The 22,107-nt window shown below is 36.8% G+C and overlaps 1 protein-coding gene across 3 annotated transcripts in view; it reads right to left on the bottom strand.

Annotated features, from left to right (window-relative positions):
- VWA8 (von Willebrand factor A domain containing 8) overlaps window positions 1–22,107 on the bottom strand; it is a 184,056-nt gene that overhangs the window by 37,186 nt on the left and 124,763 nt on the right. For 2 of the 3 annotated variants that reach the window (XM_059493551.1, XM_059493552.1), the window contains exons 30-37: window positions 16,975–17,091; window positions 16,438–16,502; window positions 16,213–16,338; window positions 15,482–15,591; window positions 13,289–13,443; window positions 11,353–11,554; window positions 4,835–4,916; window positions 2,679–2,883 (exon numbers count right to left, since the gene is read on the bottom strand). In XM_059493551.1, coding sequence (XP_059349534.1) covers window positions 2,679–2,883; window positions 4,835–4,916; window positions 11,353–11,554; window positions 13,289–13,443; window positions 15,482–15,591; window positions 16,213–16,338; window positions 16,438–16,502; window positions 16,975–17,091 — 1,062 coding nt within the window. The remainder of the gene's footprint in view (window positions 1–2,678; window positions 2,884–4,834; window positions 4,917–11,352; window positions 11,555–13,288; window positions 13,444–15,481; window positions 15,592–16,212; window positions 16,339–16,437; window positions 16,503–16,974; window positions 17,092–22,107) is intronic. The other variant, XM_059493553.1, reaches the window with a different exon arrangement.

The following is a 22,107-nucleotide window of genomic DNA, read 5'->3' as shown; positions in this document are numbered from 1 at the left end:
TATGCTCAATTACACAGGGAAGCTACATGAATACATTTTTAAGGTAGTAGGATCCTTTCATTTCCAGAAATGAATGCCTTAATAAAGTACTGCTTTTATGTCTAGGCCTACTGAGAAATTAAGTAGGAAAGGAGAAGGCCTTCATTTCCAATTATCAAAGTACAGAGTTTACACAGCAACTACATATCTATTATCTTATTGAAGATTACATAAAATAAAAGACCTAATTTATTTCTTATTGCTCTGCAATGCCTTTGTAAACAAGGCTTCTTAGGTCTCATTATCTTTCCATTCAAAGCAAAGCAGCAAAGTAAAGTAGGGAAACAGAAGTTAGTGATGATCATGCAAGTCAGAAGATCACACTGGAGGTTTTGTTCCAGTCCTTTAGCACAAATCAGAGTGTGAATGTGGGGGGGATGTTAGTCAGAGACAAAGAGAACCACTCTCCCAGTGTTTATGCAGCAACAGAGAGAGTTTATTGTTCTGCCCTTCTTTATAACGGGCATTTGAAAAACCCAGTCTGGATAGCTCATTGGTCTGATCTTTTACATCCCCCAGATGCTGGAGCAGTGATATGCTTGCAGCTTAGGAAGGAACATAATTGGTTGGAGTTCCTGACAGTCAACCCACAGGCTGCTTTATGGAGGTGGCTGGGGAGCTGAATTAATTTGCCCAGTACAAGCCAGCTTGTACTGTGAGACAATGTGGCAACAAAACAGCATGTTATTTCAGTTGTGACAAACCACTGGTTTGACACAGGAAAAAAGAAAGATATTCTAAGGAGGCTTTACCCTGGAGTGTGCCTAGAATGGCTGTCAGTGGAGAGGAATTCTACAGCAGATTTTGAAAACTGCTGTGTGACTGTGGGGCAACTTCTTAGCCTTCTTTGAAATAGCTACTTGAGATTTCTAGTTAAATGACTTAAATTTTCTTATGGAGTGCTGGAATTCATAAAGTTAGAGGGTTTTTAGGAAATGGTTAAAAAAGTATACGTCTCAGACTGAAGTTTTGTTAGCATTGCAAATACAGCAAAAAAGTTTTCTAAGCAGTAGAGCATACATGACAAATAACAATAAGCCTCTGTAGAGCTAGCTTATAGATAGCAACAAGGTTATTTAATGTATATCTTTAGAAGGTTAGCATGAATAGAGCTCTATTCTTTGTCTCTTATGAACCAGTCTTTGTTTTAACTACCATTACGTGTGTTTTATAAAATTAGATAGAATACTTGTCAATATGTGTTGTTCTATGTATGATTAGCTGAAATCTAAGCTGAAATAGTTTTATGCTATGCTGTAATGCTCCACCTCCTTAGCATTCCCTGTAGATCAGCGAGCTGTTAACATCCTGTCTCCATTGTTTAACAATGTCCCAAGACTGATGTGCTGAAAATAAAAAAAAGCTCTTGTAGTCTAGATTGTCCAGTGTTGTCCATATCTAGACGTAGTTACCGCAGCCCAATAGTCTCCTCAGTAAGCGTAAGCTCTTGACATAAATTCCCACATATTCCCCGCATGGAGTGTACTTTCCAAGCCAGTATTGTCTAATCATTTGTTGGCTATTATTGGCAATATCCTAATATTGTTGAATAAAATAACAAGTCATTTTAAAAAAGGAAAAAAAAACCAAACTATTAAAACTCCCTTGGCTGGTGTAAACTGACTATATCTGACCATAAGATGGTGCTAGTGCTACTGCACTGGTAATGCACATGGCACTGGCAAAGCCACAAGTGAGGAGCATGAAGGTGCTACAGGGTAACAGTTTCCTTTTCTCATGACTTTTATGAATGGCATTTGCTGTAACAAGAACACATCAGTTCTTGCCCAAGTCTCTGTAACCACAGAACATCTTGTAGAAAGGGAGCTATGAGTGGGAAAAAAAAGTAAACAACATTTTGGCCTAATATATCTTTTTCACAAAAAAACCCCAACCAAAACCAGGGAGAGAGATCCAGCTCTGAATAGACTCATTCTGTTTTCCCATTCTAATAAAAGATGCAACTGAAGAGTCCTGAATGTTCCCTCTGTGTTGCAATGGTGATCACACATGTTAGCCAGTACATTAACACTCATATATACCTACATACTTACATGCATACACACCACACATGTATATGCTGTGCATTTTCAGCATCTACCAAAACATTCCATGTGAGAACATGGCTGTATGGAGATCCTTGCAACTCTGCTCAGCTGGGAAAATTATCAAGATTAGCCAAAGGCTCTACTGTGGTTTCAAGGCATTTTTCACCTAGGTTTCAAGTTTCTTTTTCAAAATAAAACCCCAATATTTTTTTCAAATAATTTGATCTCTGGAAAAGTATATAATTTTCTTTAAAAATAATTTCATTATTCTACATTCTGAAAGTTACAGTTAAAAATCAGTAGGAGATAAAGGATTTATTTGCATTTAATTGCGCTGGGATTTGGCAAAAATATAAACAGTGTAAGACAAAGAGTCTGTAAGCAACCATAATTACAGGAGCTCCAAAATGTTTTCAAATTAAGCTACTGTGCCTCTTTTTCCAGGGAAAAAGTCTATTAAATTTTTCTCACAGGTGCACTTCTACTTCAAAGTGTTTTTCAACAGCTCTCCCCTCCACTCCTTTCCCAGCTGAAAACTCCTCCAATAGCTTATTTTGTTACATTTTTCAGGCCAGCTTTGTGAAGTCCTACCTGCACAGGACGCCCATCTTCTTGGCCTATCATGTTCCTCCAATCCTGCAGTGACTGCTGGAGGCTGTCCAGCCCAGTCTCCCAAAGCCTCACACCTCCTCCCATGTCCACAGTAACCAAACCTACTTTGCCCAGTGGTGCCAGCAGGGCATCAGCATCTGAGATTGTGGAGAGCCAAGATGTATATGGAGAGAGAGACTTTGACCTGAAAAACATTAATATGATTTTTTTTTGAAGCTGCAATTAAAAGGGGGATGAGTATTTCTATAGTTAAGGTGACAATTAAATGAAATTACATCCTCATTTCACAAGAGACTGTAACTCAGCCCTGTGGATCCAATATTTTGTTTGAAATTTTCCACCTACTGAAACTGGACATAACCAAAAGACATCTGACTGTATAAGAAGCAGTATAAAAGACTAGGCTGAAAGGCAACATGTTGCCCAAACTACTGCTCTAGTTTAGATACACTGCATATCTAATCTATCTAAAAGTTGTCCATCTTTAGGAAAAAAACTGTTAAGAATATCAAAAATCTCTAAAGATGCTACTGAAAAATATTAAACTTAAATAGAAATAGGGAGAACATGATCTGAGCATTGAGGAAAATACACTTCCAACAACTTAGAGTAATACCTTTCTCTAGTGCTTTAATAAAATATTAAAATTTAAATACTCATTTAACAATGACACAGCTTTAAGTACAGTGAATTGTAGCACTTTTTTAGACAGTCAGCTTGCTGACAAAAATTTACTGCTGAAAGACAGGGCCTAATAAGTATGGAATATGAAGGGAAATTTAGACAATGCAGGGAAGAATCTATACATTTTTCAGTACTGTTAATTACATGCATAAAGGACTTGGTAACCTGCACTAATGGCAAAATTAATAATTTTCAAAAATATAAGAAGGAGCAACCCATATGCTTCTACCTATGACTGAAACCACCATGTAGTAACTCAGCTGAAAGAGTTATCTCAGCATTTGACTGGGCTAGCTTTGGGAGAAGGAAGAAAAGTTGTTAGAATTTAACAGATAACTATTCATACATATATGAATGTTTTCATATATGATGAAAACTTACTTTACTCATCAGTTATTACTGAAATACATTTAAAAATCTGGACTTCTGCTAAGATCTGCCATACACAGCTTAAATCCTAATGCTAGCTTAAGGGTCTAATTTTGAAAAATAGCTTTGTAATTCCTGTTATTTCCTATAAAATCCTAAGTGAAAAATAAAGTGATTCCTTACTAGTTTTATTGTAATGTCTTTCATTTTTGAAAGACTGTGTAAGATGTAGGCCAATAAACCAATTATAAATGGTGAAAGTGCAAAAATAATTCTCTATTAATTAGAATTTCCCAAAGATTATTAATGAACCGGGATGAATTTAAATGAGTACTGTCAAAATCAGCAATATGTGAATGGAATTTAAAAAAATATATAAATTTCTTTGTGAGTGAGTTTCATACATGTGCTATTCATATATGCAATGTGGAGAGAGTGCCATTTAAAAAATGTTTATTATTACAGTAGAAAATGACAATTTGGGACCAAAATATATGTTTATTCAATAAAACATTTGCAAACACTCTCTACAGTTGTGAGACACAGATATTAAAACCAAAGAGAAGCTACAGAATCTGGCTATTTTAATTTATCATATAAGATACTTGGGAATGTATACTTTCCAAAGGGAGAACCACAGAAAAGCTCAAGCTATTTTCAAAGTGAACTTTATATTGGACCAGAACTTGATTCTCAGTTTCCTAACACCTGGCACTGGATCATTTTGCCTGTCTTTCTCTGATTCTAAAGATAAGGAAGAAGGAAAAGAAAATAAAGACTGCAAACCATAATGAAAGAAGGTTGAGAATAAAGTGGATGAAGAGGGGGAAGGAACAAAGGGAATGAAAATCAGAAGATACAGGTAGCTTTCATATTTAGTAACTAATTGCTACATTTTCATCAGCATTACCTAGTAAAAACAGATAAATTATGTTGACAAAAATATACGGCAATGTTTGTAGAATTTTACACTAGGTATGAATCAGTCTTACTTTCCACATCAAAAGAAGTATTTGCTTATCATAAAGTAATAATTACTCTTCTTCTAAGATGACAGTGCTCTAATCAATAAAATCAGTTACCCAGGAATTGGAATGTATTTGATTTTCTTTGAATTAAGATCTGTTACTTCCAAGTATCCAGCAGCTGGTGGAGGAGTGACATCTGAAAACAAACAAACATGTTATTTTCCAGCTGCATGATTAACTGGTTATTGCATTTGCATTTAGCAGATTAAATTTAAACATTTTATTATACAGTACCTGTCAGAAAATAATAAGCTTTCATATTCAATACAGGAATACAACTTGCAAAAAAAGGAATTGTTTTATTATTACGATAGTGAGTAATCAGACAGTCACAGTTACAAAAGAACAATGTATTTATACAGAAAATGTCAAAATTACTCACAAATATAGCTCTGCTCACAAAAGCACTATTCAAGCATTACTGCAGTCCCTACCTTGCTGGTTTGATCTGTCACTGAAGATAATGTCAGTTGTATATCTGACTTTAATAGCATATTGAGGAACATTTCAAAACATTGTGTTTATGACTTCCACTTGAAAACTTCTCATAATACTAACCTACACACTGTTCCCTGAAATTGAACCACTCTTTGAAGGCAGATTCTTAGTATGCAAAGATTTTATGCAAAGATTTATAATTTATAGGCCCTAGACTATCAAGCATTAAATATTCTGTTTATGGACAGTTTAAGGAATACAGCTAATATATGGTCCTTCCCTCAGAAATAAATTTGTGTTCGTGTGCTTACACTGGCTTTTGCCAGCTTATGAGTATACTGTGCCTGGCCTCAGTAGTGGCTTCCAGTTAGGAGCTGACTTTGATCTGTGTGAAGCAAATTGAGGCAGCTTTCAGGAAAGACACCACAAGACTGAATCACACTGCCCAGTATGGATATAAAATGTCCTTGTCACAAGATGAAATCAAGTGTAGATTTTCCTCCAAAACAAAGTATCTCTCACCTCCTTGACCTGAAGGAGTCCGACCTTACCTGCAGAAGTGCAGATGCCTGCATAGAGCACACACAGAAAAGACCAACATGATCAGCAGCATAAGGAGATCTAACATTCAAAGGAGCACACAGAATAACTCACAGCAGCACCTCATGCATATCCAATGTATTTATATATCCGTAGCATACATGCCTACAGCAGCATGTCTATTGACTTTACTCAACTTCATAAAAATGGGAATATCACATACATCAGAAACAAGGGAAAAAGGCCTGGAAAAATGCAGGTTTGTGGACCAAATACCACTTTTGCAGTCCCCTAGATTTTGTTACTATTTTAAAATGCGCTCTCTCTCTTTTGTTAGTAATGAAGAGTAAGATACACATTAAAAATTCTGATGAAGATCTAGAACAAGGGCAGATACTGAACTAGAAAGGGTAGAACTGTAGGATAAGAATTAAAAATTAAGTTAATAAATTAGAGAAAGAACACAAATCAAACAAATTAAAGACAATAAAAAGACAAAGGATTGCAGAGTAGGCAGCTGACAAAAAGGCTATCAAATGTTTAAATGCTACACAAGAACTGCTGGCTAGGCCCCAGAACTGCAGTCAAGAATCTTGACGATGAAATGTGAACATTAGACATGAACAAGTGCAGTTTGTTCTTCTTTTGCCAAAGCCTGACGGAGAAGAAGAGCTATGCACAGCTCCAGACATAAAGCTTTAAGGAAAACAGACACAATGTTCAGATCTGGGCTCCTCAGTACAAGGGACATGGAGCTCCTGGAGCAGGTCCAGCAGAGGGCTACGAAGACGATGAGGAGATTGGAGCAACTCCCTTAAGAGAAAAGGCTGAGGGACTGAGGCCTGCTCAGCCTCAAGAAAAGAAAACTGAGAAGAGACCTCAATAATGGCTGTCAGTATCTAAAGGGAGGGTGTTAGAGGATGGACCAGGCTCTGCTCTCTGGTGCCAAGGACAAGAGGCAACAGACAGAAAATTATGCACCAGAACATGAGAAAAACTTCTTCACTGTGATAGTGACCGAGCACTGGAACTAGATGCCCAGAGAGATTGTAGAGTTTCCTTCCTTGGAGAGGAACTGTTTGGACCCAATCCTGAGTAACATACTCTAGAGGACCCTGCTGAGCAGGGAGATTGGATTAGATGACCTCAAGCTGTCCCTTCTAGCCTTACCTATTCCATCATCCTGTGACACAAAGTAGTCCTGAGGATGACAAAGCTGCAAAGATTTTTTTTCTTGTCTAAACAGAGGGTTTTCCAAAAAACCACATCCAATTCTATTGAGAAGATTGTTATAAAGAGAGTGGTATTATCATGAATGACTGAAGGTGACATGAAGTATTCAGTTTTGTTTAGAGAAAAAAAAACGGATACCATGAAAAGCTTTTCTTATACAAAGAGAACGAAGCAATGAAATAGGACAATTGTTTCACAAACCTCAGTTAAGAAGAGAGTACACGTGTCATCCTGTCCCTATATAAACAGATGGACCAGATGATGTGTCAAGGCTATTTTGGTGACATTGTGTTACACTACATGTTCCAGTTACTGTCATACTCAAAGAGATACAAATCCAGTAATAGGGTGTTGGTTTATGCTCATCTATAGAAAGTGCTGAGAATCCAAGTAAATATTTGATCTCAAGTAGTCCCTCATCTTTACAGTCTTGTTTTTAGAATAAACATTAGTTCTTCGCTGGATTTTGCCACAATCTCTTGTCTGAGTTTATATTTTGTGTCCATACATCTATTTGGCAGTCTTTGGGGAAATTATTACTTGTTATAATTTCTTTTCAAAAATAACTATCATTTGGTTTATAATTCCAATAAAACATACAGACAAATATTTCTTTGCTTATTGTTCCTGGAACAGCTTCACTAATACATACTGGAGCATGCTAGAGTTTGGCTGAGTACTTTGAATTATTAATAGAAATGGAAGGCTGTATGCCAGAACTGACCAGTTGTCCAAGAAGATGAGAAAGAAAATCTGATAGATATGGAAACAGAATCAAAAATATAAAACAACTTCTCAAAGGCAGCAGAAGACAATAGGGCAAGAACTTCAAGGGACAGACACATCCTTGATTTCATGTAGCAGGATGCCTTCGCTTCCCTTTACCATCTCCCAGGGAAGGATAAAACTTTCATAGGTAAGTAACTACAGGTTTCCAATACAGAAATAATGGAGCACAATGAGGAATAAAGCAGCACTGAATTTCAAGGGACCAAGACTGTTAAGCAGAAATTGGTAGCAGGTAATGTGTATTCAATCAAATACTCTGTCAATCAGTGAGACCGAGAGGCAAACTCCAAAAGAAACAACAGCCCAGCAAAGAAGGCAGCAAAACCAGAATCTCAAATGGAGATCATGAGGGCTATGACCTTATTATTTCACCTTCCAAGTGAGCACAAAGACACATGCTTCTCTTTTCCTGTCTTCCCTTTTTCACTTGGAAATATTTTTGATTTGTGCCATAACAAGGGCAGTACTAGGCCCCTCTAATCTAATCTAGTATCCTGTCTCCAAGAGTAGCTAGGTGCTTGAAATGTGTAAGAGCAGACAAGTGCACATGGTATTTTCCTCAAGCCACCAACCAGTTCCAATCTTGGGGCTTCTTAAACTGAATGTGCTGTCTATATTTTGATATCTATGTATTTAGTTAACTTTCCAAGAGTTTGTCCAGTTTTCTTTTGGAAAAAGAAACATTCACAATATCCTTTGGGAAGTGGTTTCACAGGTTAGTACTCTATGAAGAAATATGTCTTGTTTGTTCCAATGAAGTTCCTAACAGCTTCATTAGCTGCTACCTAACCCTGGTACTGAGTGCAAAACTGTTGGTTTTTTCCCCATCTCCATGCCATACATGTTTTTGTAGAACTCTACCATATGTCCCTCTCCTGATCTTGTCTTCACATGTTGGAGGATTGGCCAATGCAATCTTGCTCATTCTTGTTGTCTTTTTCTGAACTTATCCCAGTTCAGCCTTCTCCCACCTAGAGATAGAGGACCAGAACTGAACAGTGTTAAGGACATGTGGATTTGTACAACAGCACAGAGAGGTTCTCTGCTTTTTTCTGTTTCTTCCCTAGTAATTCTTAACATTTCATTTGATTCTTTCAAGCGCTACTGAGCTTTGAAATGCTATCTTAATGAAACCATCTATCGTGACAGCAAAATAATGCTTGTAAGATGTTCTCATCATCCCCATCTTTTATGATGTAAAATTAGGATATTTTTCTTCCTCCAGATGTTCATCTACACTGAATTTCACCGGTTATTTCTATTGAATTCAGAACTGTAGTCCTTCTCATAATTTTCCATGGTAAATCCTTCCTACAATGAATAATAACCACTATCATCAGCACTGTCACCTCATTGTTAAGTTTTCCATTTTTTTCATGACATGCTGAGTAGCACAGGTCACCACAGGATTTCCCACATAGCTCCTCCTCCACTAGAAAATCCAGCCACTAACTGTTAAATAGAAATGTCTTGAAAAAGTCCTGAAAAAAGCTATGGAACAGAAGACCTAGAGTCTTGTTTAGGTCCTATTTAATTGAATCAGTAAGGTTACATTAAACATGATTCAGTTAAAATTAGTCTTTGTAATTTAAAAAATTATAACATCATTCAGAAAAGAAAAATCAATGATAATCATCTTCAAGGCATGAAATCTTTCAACTTAAATGGCCACATAAAGCACTGTGTAAACCTCATACAATTTTCTATACATTTAAAACTATGAATCTCCATAAATATATTTCATCACAGCTGAGAAAAAATTAAACTGCTTGGTCAGAGAGAAGCCAATTCTCAGAACTGATAATATGCTCAGATTACTGGTATCCTGGATTCATGAAGAATGTCCCCTGTTTTTTAATCATAATAAACTAGCAATACAAGGTGTTGTATAGCAGAGCAACTTAAAGGCTTTTAGAAATAAAAGATCTTTTAGATCTTTTTCAAGATCTCAATTTAGGTATTATTTGGAAGCACTGAGGGAAGATACCTCTCTCACTCCCAAATTAGTAAACTAATTTTAAGAAAAAGCTCAGAAGATTTATCTTCTAAATCAACTTCTTCTGATTCAGATTTATTTTTTCTGTGAAAACCTGAAAAAGTGACCCAGTGTGACCATTCTGCATTTTATAAAGTATGAGAAGATTACAGCCTGAAGTTGTATAATTAGTTCCAAGATTCTAACTCCAACTAATTTTATTAACTTTAATCTTTTTAAGAGGTAATCTTTCCTTCAGTTACAAAAGGAGGTAACTGAAGTTTTCTACCTTGTTAATATCCTTGACTTGGCTTCTTTAGTCAAGTAAATGTTTTATCCTCTTGGTAACAAATAAAAGGGTTTCTCTACATAGGGAAATTGATCTGTGTTAAATGAGGACAGGCAGATTAGATCATTCATTCTGTTTCAGTTAATTTGGAATAAAATGTTTAGTCTGGGTCAGAGAGTTCACACAGGGACTAAATCAGGAATAGCTTCTTCTGCTGATGAAATCAAGCCATTCTACCATACACAAATATTTTGGGCATTTTCTTTTTTGATAGTAAACTTTGGAGATTCCTAAAGGTAATAAATGCAAAACTCACAAATGCTGTTATTTAGTATTAATTTGTGTATTTTCAGTTATTGTCTGAAGAAGCTAAAATTATAATGGCAACAGAAGGCTTGGCATGGCAGCACAAAAATGTCTGAAGATCCGTAGTCTACACCTGCTTTATTAGTGTCAGAAGGGAGGATGGTTTTGCTGCATGTGAATGTTGTTCATGCAAGATTCTCTTAGACAGGAGAAGGACTAAACAGTCTGAGTCTCTTCAGCTTGGAGAGAAGGCAGGAGTGACTGAAGCTTGCCCAGTCATGAAGGTGATGTTTAAGGTGAATGCAGAACTGTTACTCACTGAAGCCTGCAATGCTAGAAAATAAGGGGCACCTGATAAACCTGGTAAGAGATCAGATGATCACAAAAAATCATGAACTTTTTCCCAAAAGGTAAAAGTTTGCTGTGGAGATGCACAGGTTCAGAGAGGTGCCAGATAAACTTGTGGACAACAGGTCCATAAAATGAGATTTAAAGTCTGAGGCAGAGATGTCCTCTGCAACATTCCCAGCAAAACAAGTGCAAATATTGAGAAAGTATGAAGAGAAAGACAAAGAAGTAGATAGGCTCACATGCATTCCCAAAACAACCTCTCCTATTGTCCCTGCTGGGGATGGAATTCTGAGTTAGTCATATAACAAGTTTATCACTGCATCTCTGTGTGATACTGAAACAGAAGATTGGTGAAGGCCAATTGCTGAACTGGATTGATCATCTTCTATTACTGGGTTTCCTCTGCAGACAGAGGGAAATCCCATCTACCGAGATATCCACAGTGTAGACACCCTGTTAATTCCTCAGAAGTATAATTCAGCATGCTAATTAAGATTCAAATTAATTTTAGAAATAAGTGCAACTACATTCCTTTCTTCTCAAATGCTTGCCCTGTGACTATTAAGGAACATTCTGGAAAAATTAATGAGTGATAGCAGATTACAAAACAAAAAACAAGTGTGTTGCAGCACAGGTACATGAACCTCTTACCTTTTGGGTAAATGTCTTTCAGGGGCACATCTCCAGGTGCTAAAATTCGGACTATTTGATTAGAAGCCAATAAAGTAACACAATTGGTTTGTTTTGCAGTTCCTGTTTTCCTCTGGGCTCCATAATAAAGTGGATCAGAAGGAGAAGCACGTTTGTGACTCAGAGAGGAGTTTCTCTTCCAGCTATACACTTCACTGGGAGACTGCAAAAGAGAAGGTGCTACTGAAGAAAACATCCCTATTATTGAATCTAAGAACAAACACTTCTCGATAAGTTACACTTCTTATTTAATTTCCAATCAAATGTGGCTATTGTGGTTACTTCTTATGCTACCATATGACAAGGAATGACCTGGATTATTTTGTCATCAAAAACTCCCACAGGTTGAAAAACCAACAAACCATCTACATGAGTTTTAGGCATCATGACAGTCTGAAGATCTGAAGTCGAATTGACTTTTTTTGACTTCAACCAGGAACAGAAAGCATTGAAATAACCTGATTTGGAATCAAACTATGTAAAAAATCTATTAGGTTTCCACTAATATAGATAAATGCAAATAGATATTCCAGTAATTAATTAAAAGATAAGCAATAAGGGTAGGACTTAGCTCCAGGTTCAGAAATTGAAGTGCAGGTCTCTACATGAAAGCCAGTGGCTTCACCTCCCACTATGGTTGAAAGAGTCTGGTGAAAAAGTCATCTCCAAGGTCTCAGGGTTTGGTCAACTGAGCACTGCTATTACAAATAAGAGCTCAGATACCTTGTTCACACTAAACACCTACACCACCAGCACGGAACACTGAATCTGAAGTTTTGCCCCATCACTCTTCCATTAACCCTTAGCACTCCCTCTTTGAAATTCACATGGATCTCTAAAACTATGTATGAGGAAAGGTGGTACCGCATTCTAAATCATGCAGAGCCAAAAATGCTTCACCACTAACACTGGTGTGTTAGTATGGAAGTGTGCAGCTTCTTTAGTACTCCCTCCTCTAGACCACCTCCCTTTTCCAGCAAAAAAATCACATCTACAGTAAGTAATATGAACAGCTTGAATAAACCATCTGATAATATAAAAACAAACCAAGGAAAAATCAAAAGCTAATTGCAAAGATGGTCTTATTGACAAAAACATATTTTTGAATAATTTTGGATTGCAATCAATTTTCTTCTGTCATTAGGCTTATTCATGTCTGTTAACAGTTACACTTTATAATTTGCCCCAATTTAAAAAACAAACATGACATACAATTATTTATTCCATAATCACTACCCTTTTTATGTACCATTAGGAAGCAAATATTAAAAAAGTCTGAAGAACTAAACACACTGCTTGTATTTTCCCTGAGTTTACTTTTACTCTTTGCAACAGCCCTAGTCATTAGACTGCTAAGTTTCACTTTCTTTTCTGCTCCTTTTCTAACTGTGTCATGGCAGTGAGCACACTTACAAGTAGTATTTACACATAGCTACATTATTCAGTAGTGAAGAGGCTTTATAGCTTTGCTATAATTTTCTGTATTGTTTTTTTCTTTTTCCTTCATCTAGTCTTGCTACCTGCTGCACACTGGGCAAGAAGTTCACACTGAACAGTTCAAAATTATATAGATATCCTTTTTCTCAGAGATTATGCTTAATTAAAAAACTGTAAAAATATATGATTTAGAAAATATTACTCTAGCCAGCACTGTTCAGAGCTTACTAAAAATGCATTTTGTCCATGCTAGACATTGTATTGTCCCATTTCTTATTACCTAAAAAACCACCTATATTCCTCTAGATTAGACTACCATAACAAATGGTGTACACTACATTAATTTCTCCCTTGCTGTCATTCCCTTATTTTTTCAAATCATTTGGTAAACAGGTACTTAACGGGTTGCAGAATAAATGAGACTGTATTATTTCACTGTACAATAATGCTGAGTATTTACCAAGAGGTCTGGGAAACCAATGACAACAGCAGCATAATTATGCTCATCTGAGAAGATCCTGTTGGGGGAGCTGATCTTTTGTCCCACAGCTGCACTGAGGTTTTCTGAAGATAGCTGGTCAGTTGAAACTGCATGAGGCACACACAATTCAGACACTAAACAGGAAAATTCAACAAAATGAAAGTCATTAAACCCAGATGTGCAATAGGAAATGATATTAACTGTAAGAGTGCTGAGCACTGAACATAGGCTATTACTTTGAGCATAAAATTACTAAAAAGTAGAAGATCTGATTATACTATACTATAACACAGAGGAGAAGGAAATAATCCTATTTTTGTACACTCAAGTACTTAAAATCAGGAAATACTAGCTTTATAGTTGCTTATACCACTTAATTTTTCTCTCTGCTGTACAAATGAGGCAGAAAGCCTATAGAATAGAACAAAACAGTATGTATTCTCATTGAAATTTGTTATAACGCAAATGCACCAGAAGGCAAAACATAGGTCTGCACAGGTAAGTGTCAATGTGACATTTCTTGGTGATTCTCTTGCTGTCTTTGTAATTTAAATAATGTTATTTGTAATTTGTAATGCATTTCTCTTGAATAATGGTTTGGTTTCCTTTGTCTTTAAGGTAAGAAAAGCTGAATTTTATTCTGTGCATCTGTGAAAGCCCTTAACCTTGCCTCAAATTACCAACACAGTCCAACAGAACCTGCTATCTTTAGTTCGGCACTGTTTCCACTTTGATGAGCACAAGACTATCTTGTTTACATGGCAGTGGGAGAAACCTTTCCTCCCTCAAAGGATAAATGGTCTGGATCAGCATAAACCGACACTGGTCTACCTTTTTTTAGCTCTCTTGCCACAGATTCTGCCTCAAAGAAAAAGAACAGACTGAAGATGCTATATTTGGGGTTTGCTGGATGATTTGGAAAAAGGTGGACAGGGGATATGATAACATTTTGGATTGGAAGAGAAGAAACAAGATAACAAAGCATAAAAATAGCACAGAAAGCATGCAGCAATAAACTGCCCACAAACAATTTGAGACTGGAAATTATAATAACATTTCTATCCATCTGAGGAGTGATACTCCAGAATGGTTTCTAAATAAGGTAGTAAGAGGAAGGAAACTACTGTGCTCTGATAGCACTTGATAAGCTGGTAGAGTAAACTGTACAAGAGCTAAAAAGGATTCTGGATATTTAGGCTATGGTTAGTTTTTAGCATCCACCTGGTTGCTGTTTATGTAAATGAAGCCCTTTTATTTGTTAATAATGTTTGTATCATGTTTACACTGTGCTAATCTCATTTTTCTTATTTATGCTAGCCACAAGAACAAGAACAAAACTTGTTCCTTCTTTATGAGACATTGAGTGGTTTCTCTGTTTGTTTCCTCTGTCTCTCTGATATATACTGACCAAAACCTATGAGCTGTTGGTGGGATGCACATATACTTCCAGTCTTATTAAACCAAGCACTCTAAAGATTTTGTGCACCGCGATCAAATGTTCAGGGTTGAAAATGTTATCAGATTTGAAGACAGACAGATCTTACCAGGCAAAATGATGATCATTGCAGACTTCTGCCTTACTGTGTAACTAAGACATGCCTCAGTGCCTAGCACCATCTGGGAGTTTTACTGATCAAACTCTCCCTATCTATCTTTTAACACAGGTGTGATGGTCCCAATGGCCTCCTGCATACTATCAACAGAACCACAGGAACTGTGACTTCTGCTCTGTTTTAACAGTAGGTGGTTTGTATTTTTCTAAGGGTTGGGAAGTGTTTTCTACCTCATCTGAGTGTGAGCAGCAGACCTGCAACAGTCTACAGTCTGGAATCATTAGTATATTTGTTCCCTTCTTTTCCTGTTCTAATACCTGCCTAGTCATCTTTCTTCCTTTTCTATTCTATGTGCTTGTCTGTTTGCTGAAAGTCCATGACTGAGGGTCTTGAATGCTCGAATGAAACAAAAATGCTTTATTCAAACCACTTGAAGTTTGAGTATGGAATGCGCCATGCCGTGAGAAAAGCTGTTATTATTAACCAAACATGATAAGGGGGCAAAAACAGAATAGGAGAGACGGTTACTCAGACCTTTAGAGAGTCTTGTTTGTGCAGCTGCAAACAGAAATGACAAAATAACAAAAAAAAAGGAACTAGCCAAGCTTGCATTCAGTACCTGTTGTTAAGCCAAATCCCATGTCAGCTGGCTCTTCACTCAATGCATGCAGCTGGCAAACCTCACTGCCTTGAGCCTCCATATGGGCATGCTTGGTTAAAAGAAATTTCCTGTGAAAGATACACATTTATAATAATTCCTGATTAAACTTGTCACTCTAAACAAGGACTTCTATTTTCTGAAACACTGAAAACATTCTCCATTTATATAAACAAGGTTATCAACACCTTTTGATAAAACCAAATATAATTTCCCAAACATGTGTGAGATAGGAAAGGGTAAGCCAGCAAATAGCAGATTTGTCTTCTGGCAACTATTTACACACTTTCATTTGCTGTGCATTTATAAAAATGAGACAGCAGAGTAATGTTTCTTTCATGTGACCATGAAAGTAAAGGCAGCAGGCACTAACTCTGGACTACATGCCTGTATTTCCAGAGAGAGGTCCATCAACATTCTCATTTCTAAAGGTCAATATCACCTTAGTAAAATTAATATTACCACATATATGATAGCTAGACTTTCAGAGGCTGGAATATCCTCTTCATTTCCTACCATAAAGTCTATTTGCATTTTCACCACAGCAAATCTGCATCTTAAACACCAATATTTTAAGTCCAGCCAGTTTCACAAACAGAAAAAAACAAGTTTGAGACCAGAAGTGAAACTCCTGAACACAAATGAGACACAAACAAGAAATAATGCCATTGAGAAAACTAGGCTGAACTAACTTATTTGTTTCATTTTCCACCAGGAGCCACCGGTCTTCAGCCACGAGGAAAACAGATTTCAGACTGATTGGAAGTGAGATGGTGTGAGTTTGACCCTCCAATACATCCAGTACAATAAGGTGGTTTCTATAAAATTGGAAGCCAAGAAAAGAATAATCAGTTAGAGATACACACAAGGAGATCTGATTTAAATCAATTTAATATAAGGATATAATTTACTCTTACCCTGTTTCTTTGTAGAACACCAGCCAGTTTTTGTGTGAAAACTCCCGGCACATTTTGTAGTTGCTCTGTATAAGCATACATCATAGGACAATCAGTGTTAGATTTGTCCCAGTGAGTTTCCCTGACTCCTCTGAAAGTGTACTAGTTTTTTTCATTTATTTAGAAGAATCCACAGCTTTAATTACCTCTCAAAATGCTATCTAGCTTGCCTTGTTCCAAGTCATAAATTGTATCATAATTGCGTTCATTATGTTGGACATAATTCATTGTAACAAAATGTTCCATTACTTCCAGTTCTAGCCCTAAAAAGGGACATTTTAAAGACACGTATCTTCAGAAAATTTATTTTTATTTTTTATGTCACTAGTTCATAACAATGCTATTTTATGTGTAAGTCATTTAGGCATACATAAGAATAAACAATTAAATAAATGCTTGGGCTGTAAAACCAGGAAAAACTTAATGAACCTGTTTTTCCAATACTGACATTTAGTTTTAAAAAAACTTAGTATAATAGGGGCAGGTGCTATTCCTCACCTTCACTTCCTTGTTGTTCCACCAAGATGTTCTCTTAGGAGAGTCCTGAGCATCTGGTGAGAGCAAAAGTCGGCGAAGGGCACCATTGCTTGTATCCAGCAACAACACAACATTGCTCTGAAAATGAAAAGCAGATCCATGTTCATCTCAGGCTTGTTTAAGAGACTGCAACAAATCTATCTGAAGCACTTTTGCAATTTGAGCCACTTATGGCATGCTGAAAAGATGATTAAGATTTTGTTGCAAAACGTAAGCTGGATTTTCTTGGTTCATTTTGAAGTTCATAGAGAAACTGAAGAGGTTAAGTACATGCAAGGGCTGGAATGATACTACAGTTTTTCCACAGCATTTTATCTATACATCTCACATTCACTTCTGCATAACATCTAGAAACTGGATTAGTATGGCTTACATGTCTAAGATGCAGCTACAGATAAGAGACATATCAATTAGTTCTGTCAAGTCACTAAAATACCTCATTTCAGTTTTTATGTTTTCTTACCATTTTTCTGTTGTACCTATTGCTTAAGTCCCACTGAAGGTGACAAACTAGTGAAAGAAGAAATGGCTTAGTACTTTCTCTCCAAGTTCATACTTCTGATACTGTGGAGCCTGTGGATATTAAATATCCCAGGGTGTGACAATCCTTCTGTGACCTGCACTCTCTGACAGCTTATAGTGTCAGAGGTAGGACAGCTGTTGGAGGACAGCAAGATGACTCAAAAGGATGGAGACCAGAAGCAGATGGGATGGTGCAAATCCCCGTCACATGAAAAATGGTGTGCTAAATTTTGAACTTCAGATTTCTCATTTGTTACTTGATGCCTAAGGGTCATACATGCTATTAAATGATGGGGGCTTTTTAAACATTTCTTTTTACAACGTGCTATAGCTGCTCCTAATGTGTTTAACTAAGAATTCAAGACAATAAGCGTTCAGGGCCAGCCTTTAACTGCATCAAATGAAATTCAAAAGGTACAAATGAATAAGTTAATTAAGCCTTGGGCTCAATTTTTTGCTTGCCATTCAAGGAAATGTTCACTTCTGCAAGGACATTAGGTTCTGCAAGGACTTACTAAAAGTAAACTGCCTACGTACAACATGTGCAATAACGCACAATAGACGTTAAGGAAGTAAAACATAAATTCCCACGAATTCCCCTAAATAAAACAAATATGAACAATCTGAGTCACAGCAGTTTTGTTCTCTTTGGGTACTCTTCATACTTTCACTAGAAATATTTGTGAGAGGTAGCTTTAATAATGACAGTAATTTGAAGCTAAATATGGTAAAGTATTTGAAATATTAGCATGTTATTTGGAGCATTTGGGAATTTCAGTTCAAGTTCAATATTTCTAAAAAAAGAAGCTTGCTTATGTATTACAAACTAAAATTATAGAAATGTGATTCAGGAAAAAAAATAGGATATTTGCTTGGTATTTTGGTTTTCTGCCATATTTCATTTATACAATTCTGAAAAAGCATCAGCCTTCCACGTGAGATAAAGAACACATATGAATCAATTACACTCTTCCACTTAGTGTTAAATTTATGAAAGCAGTTGGTAGTATAAAAAGCTTCTCTACTCCACCCCTTTTGATGTTAATGGCTTCCTTCTGTGCTAAGTGACTGATGTATATTCTGTCTGTGTTTAAGAATAGATTTTTGCGTCACTTGTGAACACATCCAAGAGCAGCTCTGGCAACTCCTCAAGTGGGCTGGGAGAAGACGTTGGTGTGCAATTCTGCTCTGTTTGTTCTTGACTGGGAGAAAAGTAACCTTTGGGTGACCTCCCGACCCCAGTGTCTGGAATTCCAAACTCTGGACAGATGCAATAACCAATCTTGTGAAGTGGTGTGCCTTTATTTTTAGTTACTGCAAAGTTTCCCTTTCCTTAGTGCTGTTTTTATTTCAGCCAGCATTTTCCTCTAAAAAGTTCTTAAACCAAACAGGACTGTGACTTCATTTTGCTGGTATGGGAAGTTGTTCCTTATGGTTTTGCAGAGAGAGGGGAGAGCTTGGGGAAGTTTCAGAGTGGCACAGTGCAAATAACTCAGTTTAATGTTCTTGTATTCTTCTCCCTAAATGCACTGTCAGTTTTGATCTGTTCTGCCCTCAATGCTCATGTCCTCAGCAAGGAAGCTTGCATATACAGTCTGCTTCAGACTGAGGCTGACCCTTAGCTTGGCAGGGTAATCATACATCCTCTCGCCTCCTATCCCACCTTTTCTATTAGAGCTATTCAAGGATCACTTGAGTGATAGAAACATTACAATCCTGACACTGTAAATCATAGGAACAGATACAAACATTAACACACCGTTCACCAGGTTCAATTGGAAAAAGTCTGTGCAAAAATTTATGGCTTGGGGCTCAAACCATCTCATCTTCAGAGGTAGGTAAACGTTTGCAAGTAGATTACTGGTGTTCTAATTAATGCTAGTGGTGTCTTTCAGATCATTTGGGAGACTGTACTTGATATTTCAAGGTCTGAGAACAAGTAGTGGCATAAGCTTTGTGCTTATGGAAAACGAGCCTTTTCCCATTCTACAGAAGGTGTACACATTTCTATCTAAGCAGACCTTTACTCTGACGTGTACTCGTAGAAAATGAAAGTCTTATACAATATTTTAAAAAAAGAATCAGTTTTTGAAGAAAATCACTCTTTGTTCTGAAGACATACATCAGAATATCATGGGGACTAGAGGTCACAGAAGTTACTATGCTGCTGGTACTTTCATATTCAGATCCTCACTTGTGCTACAGGCCAGATCACAAACTGTTAAAAGAAGTCTTTTAAAAACGGTTGCCATCTCCTACATGTGAGTGAGGTGGATCTCTGCATCAGTTTCTGTGCCACAGACTCTCTCACTCCCTTGTTATCAGGGAGCTTTGACAGAACTGCAGCAGCACGTGGGACGGGGAAAAGCATTTCCTTCCCCCCCACCCCATTTCCTGACCAAGAAAGATAAAAGCAGAGTTAAAGGATGCCAACAGGACACTGCCTGAACAAAGTTTGTTGTGCTCCCTGAGGTAGCCTGTAGGTTACTCTGTTTGTCCAGTTGTGGCCTTTCAACACAGTAAAGTGCTTGTAAAAAATCCTGGAAGTGTGCTGTTCATTTATAAGAAATCAATTCTCCATGTGCAGTTTGTTCCTAAAGCCCCATATAAAATAATGCATAAAAGTTATCAAAACTCTTTTCTGTCTCTACTTGTTCTCCTTCTAAGCAGTAGATGTGAGAGATGCAGAAAGAAAAGTGCACACAGAGGGCACAAAGCTCTAGCAGGAAATAAGAGTAGGCCCTGAAGTACTTGTGGGGAGGACAGATGGCAGAGGCATTGCTGCTTTGAAAAGATGAATGCAATTCCCATCTTACAAAGTTACTTGAGATTTCTGCAGAGTCCTTTCAAAGTCTATGAGTTTACTCTGAACAAAAAGATAGAGTCAAAAAAGCTTGCACTCACTGAGACCAATGGCCACCACGAGGAATAAAATCATCTACCCTTTCTTCCAAGAAGATGTAAATGTGGCTTAAAATCAGATAAATCTCCCACTTGTGCCATTAAGTTAAATCCCTGAGGAGTTTACTTTCAGTAAATTTTTATTTAAAAGGACAGGAAGAAATGGTGATTTTTCATTTTATTTTACTGGAGGGCTCTACTGAATCTAGATGGATGTTATCTGGGAACAAGATAAAACCCACAAGCTTATTTGAAGAGCCACAATATAATAATTCCATCTTTTCCAATAAGGTTATCATCCATTTAAAATCATTCTTTTTTATAACTTAGTCAGAAACATTAATCTCCAAAGACCTTTATTAAAAGAAAAAAATTGAAAAAGCTGCTTTTGGTACTGTCTAATTAATGGATGATATTGATTATTATGAAATAGCAGCTGTCAAGTGGCCACTTTATTTAATAGATGCAAGTTATTTTTTTTACAAATATTGTTAATACTTAGTCTTTTTGCATCTAAACACAGATGAATCTCTAAAGCATCAAATGTGTTATTTATATTATTTGTTTTTCTTGTTTTGTTTGATGCACTGTGGCACAACTAGCTAATGCTTGTAGCCTTGCTCGAAATGCAGATGTGCGACTAATCTACTTTTCTTAACATGTGAATGCTTCAAGTTCTGAGTTTATGCCTGCCCATGATCTTACTACACCTAAAATGTAGGCACTTTGACTATATGCCAAGCCTTCTTTCTGTAGCCAGTGGAAAGAGAGAGGAACTTCCAGAGGGCAATTAAACATGTTCTACTTGAGCTGAGAGGAAATGCTCTTCAGGTCACCTCTGTTCTCACAGCAAATACAGATGGTACTAGGATGATTATCTTAGGCCATATACTTACCTGCTAACACCAATAATAATGGATTAAATTTCATACACAGCAACATTCACCTGAGTTCACAGGTGCACAGAGCACATGGTTTTTCCACTGTAGGAAGAGTTAGGAATAAAACCTAAGCTCAATGTATAAAACTTAAACTGCTTGGGAATCCCTCTTGTGATTCAGAGGGAACTAGAGATCTCAACAACTGAACCCCAACATAAGGAAGGACAGCAGTGGTTGTGAAGACTACAACAGCAGCACTCATCTAACCTTTGTTTTAATGGCTTACTTAAGAACCACCCCAAATAAATTACCAATGTAGTCCATGGATATGAGCATGCAATATACAAGAGAATAATCTTCCTTCTTTTTTTGTTTTCTAAGTTGCTTGTTTAAGTTCTCAAGAAGTCCAAAATTACTTTTGAATGGTGTCCTAAGAATAGGACTTTTTGCAAACAAGTTTGTAATTAAATGGAATGTATTTTCACAAACAGTGAATAAGGCCCACCTTAATGGTAAAAATATGTCAAAAGAGCTAAGATAATGCAAAACATTCGGAATATTTCAATTCTGTATTATTTTCCTGTGTAAAACAAGCTTATTTACAGACAGGATGTATTCACCTGTAGCACTTGCCAAGAAAGGCAAGTCTGAAACTGGCAATATTTAAGCTTTGTTAGAGAAAAACATGAGGTTATAACATGACTGAAGTAATCTGGAAAGGGACACTGAACTACCATATTCTCTCCATGTCACAAATTTTATTTCAGAATCTGAAAAATGTATCTATCAC

This window comes from Ammospiza nelsoni, chromosome 2, assembly GCF_027579445.1.
Source record: "Ammospiza nelsoni isolate bAmmNel1 chromosome 2, bAmmNel1.pri, whole genome shotgun sequence".
NCBI classification, from domain to species: domain Eukaryota; kingdom Metazoa; phylum Chordata; class Aves; order Passeriformes; family Passerellidae; genus Ammospiza; species Ammospiza nelsoni.
This window is presented reverse-complemented; position numbering and strand designations above follow the sequence as displayed.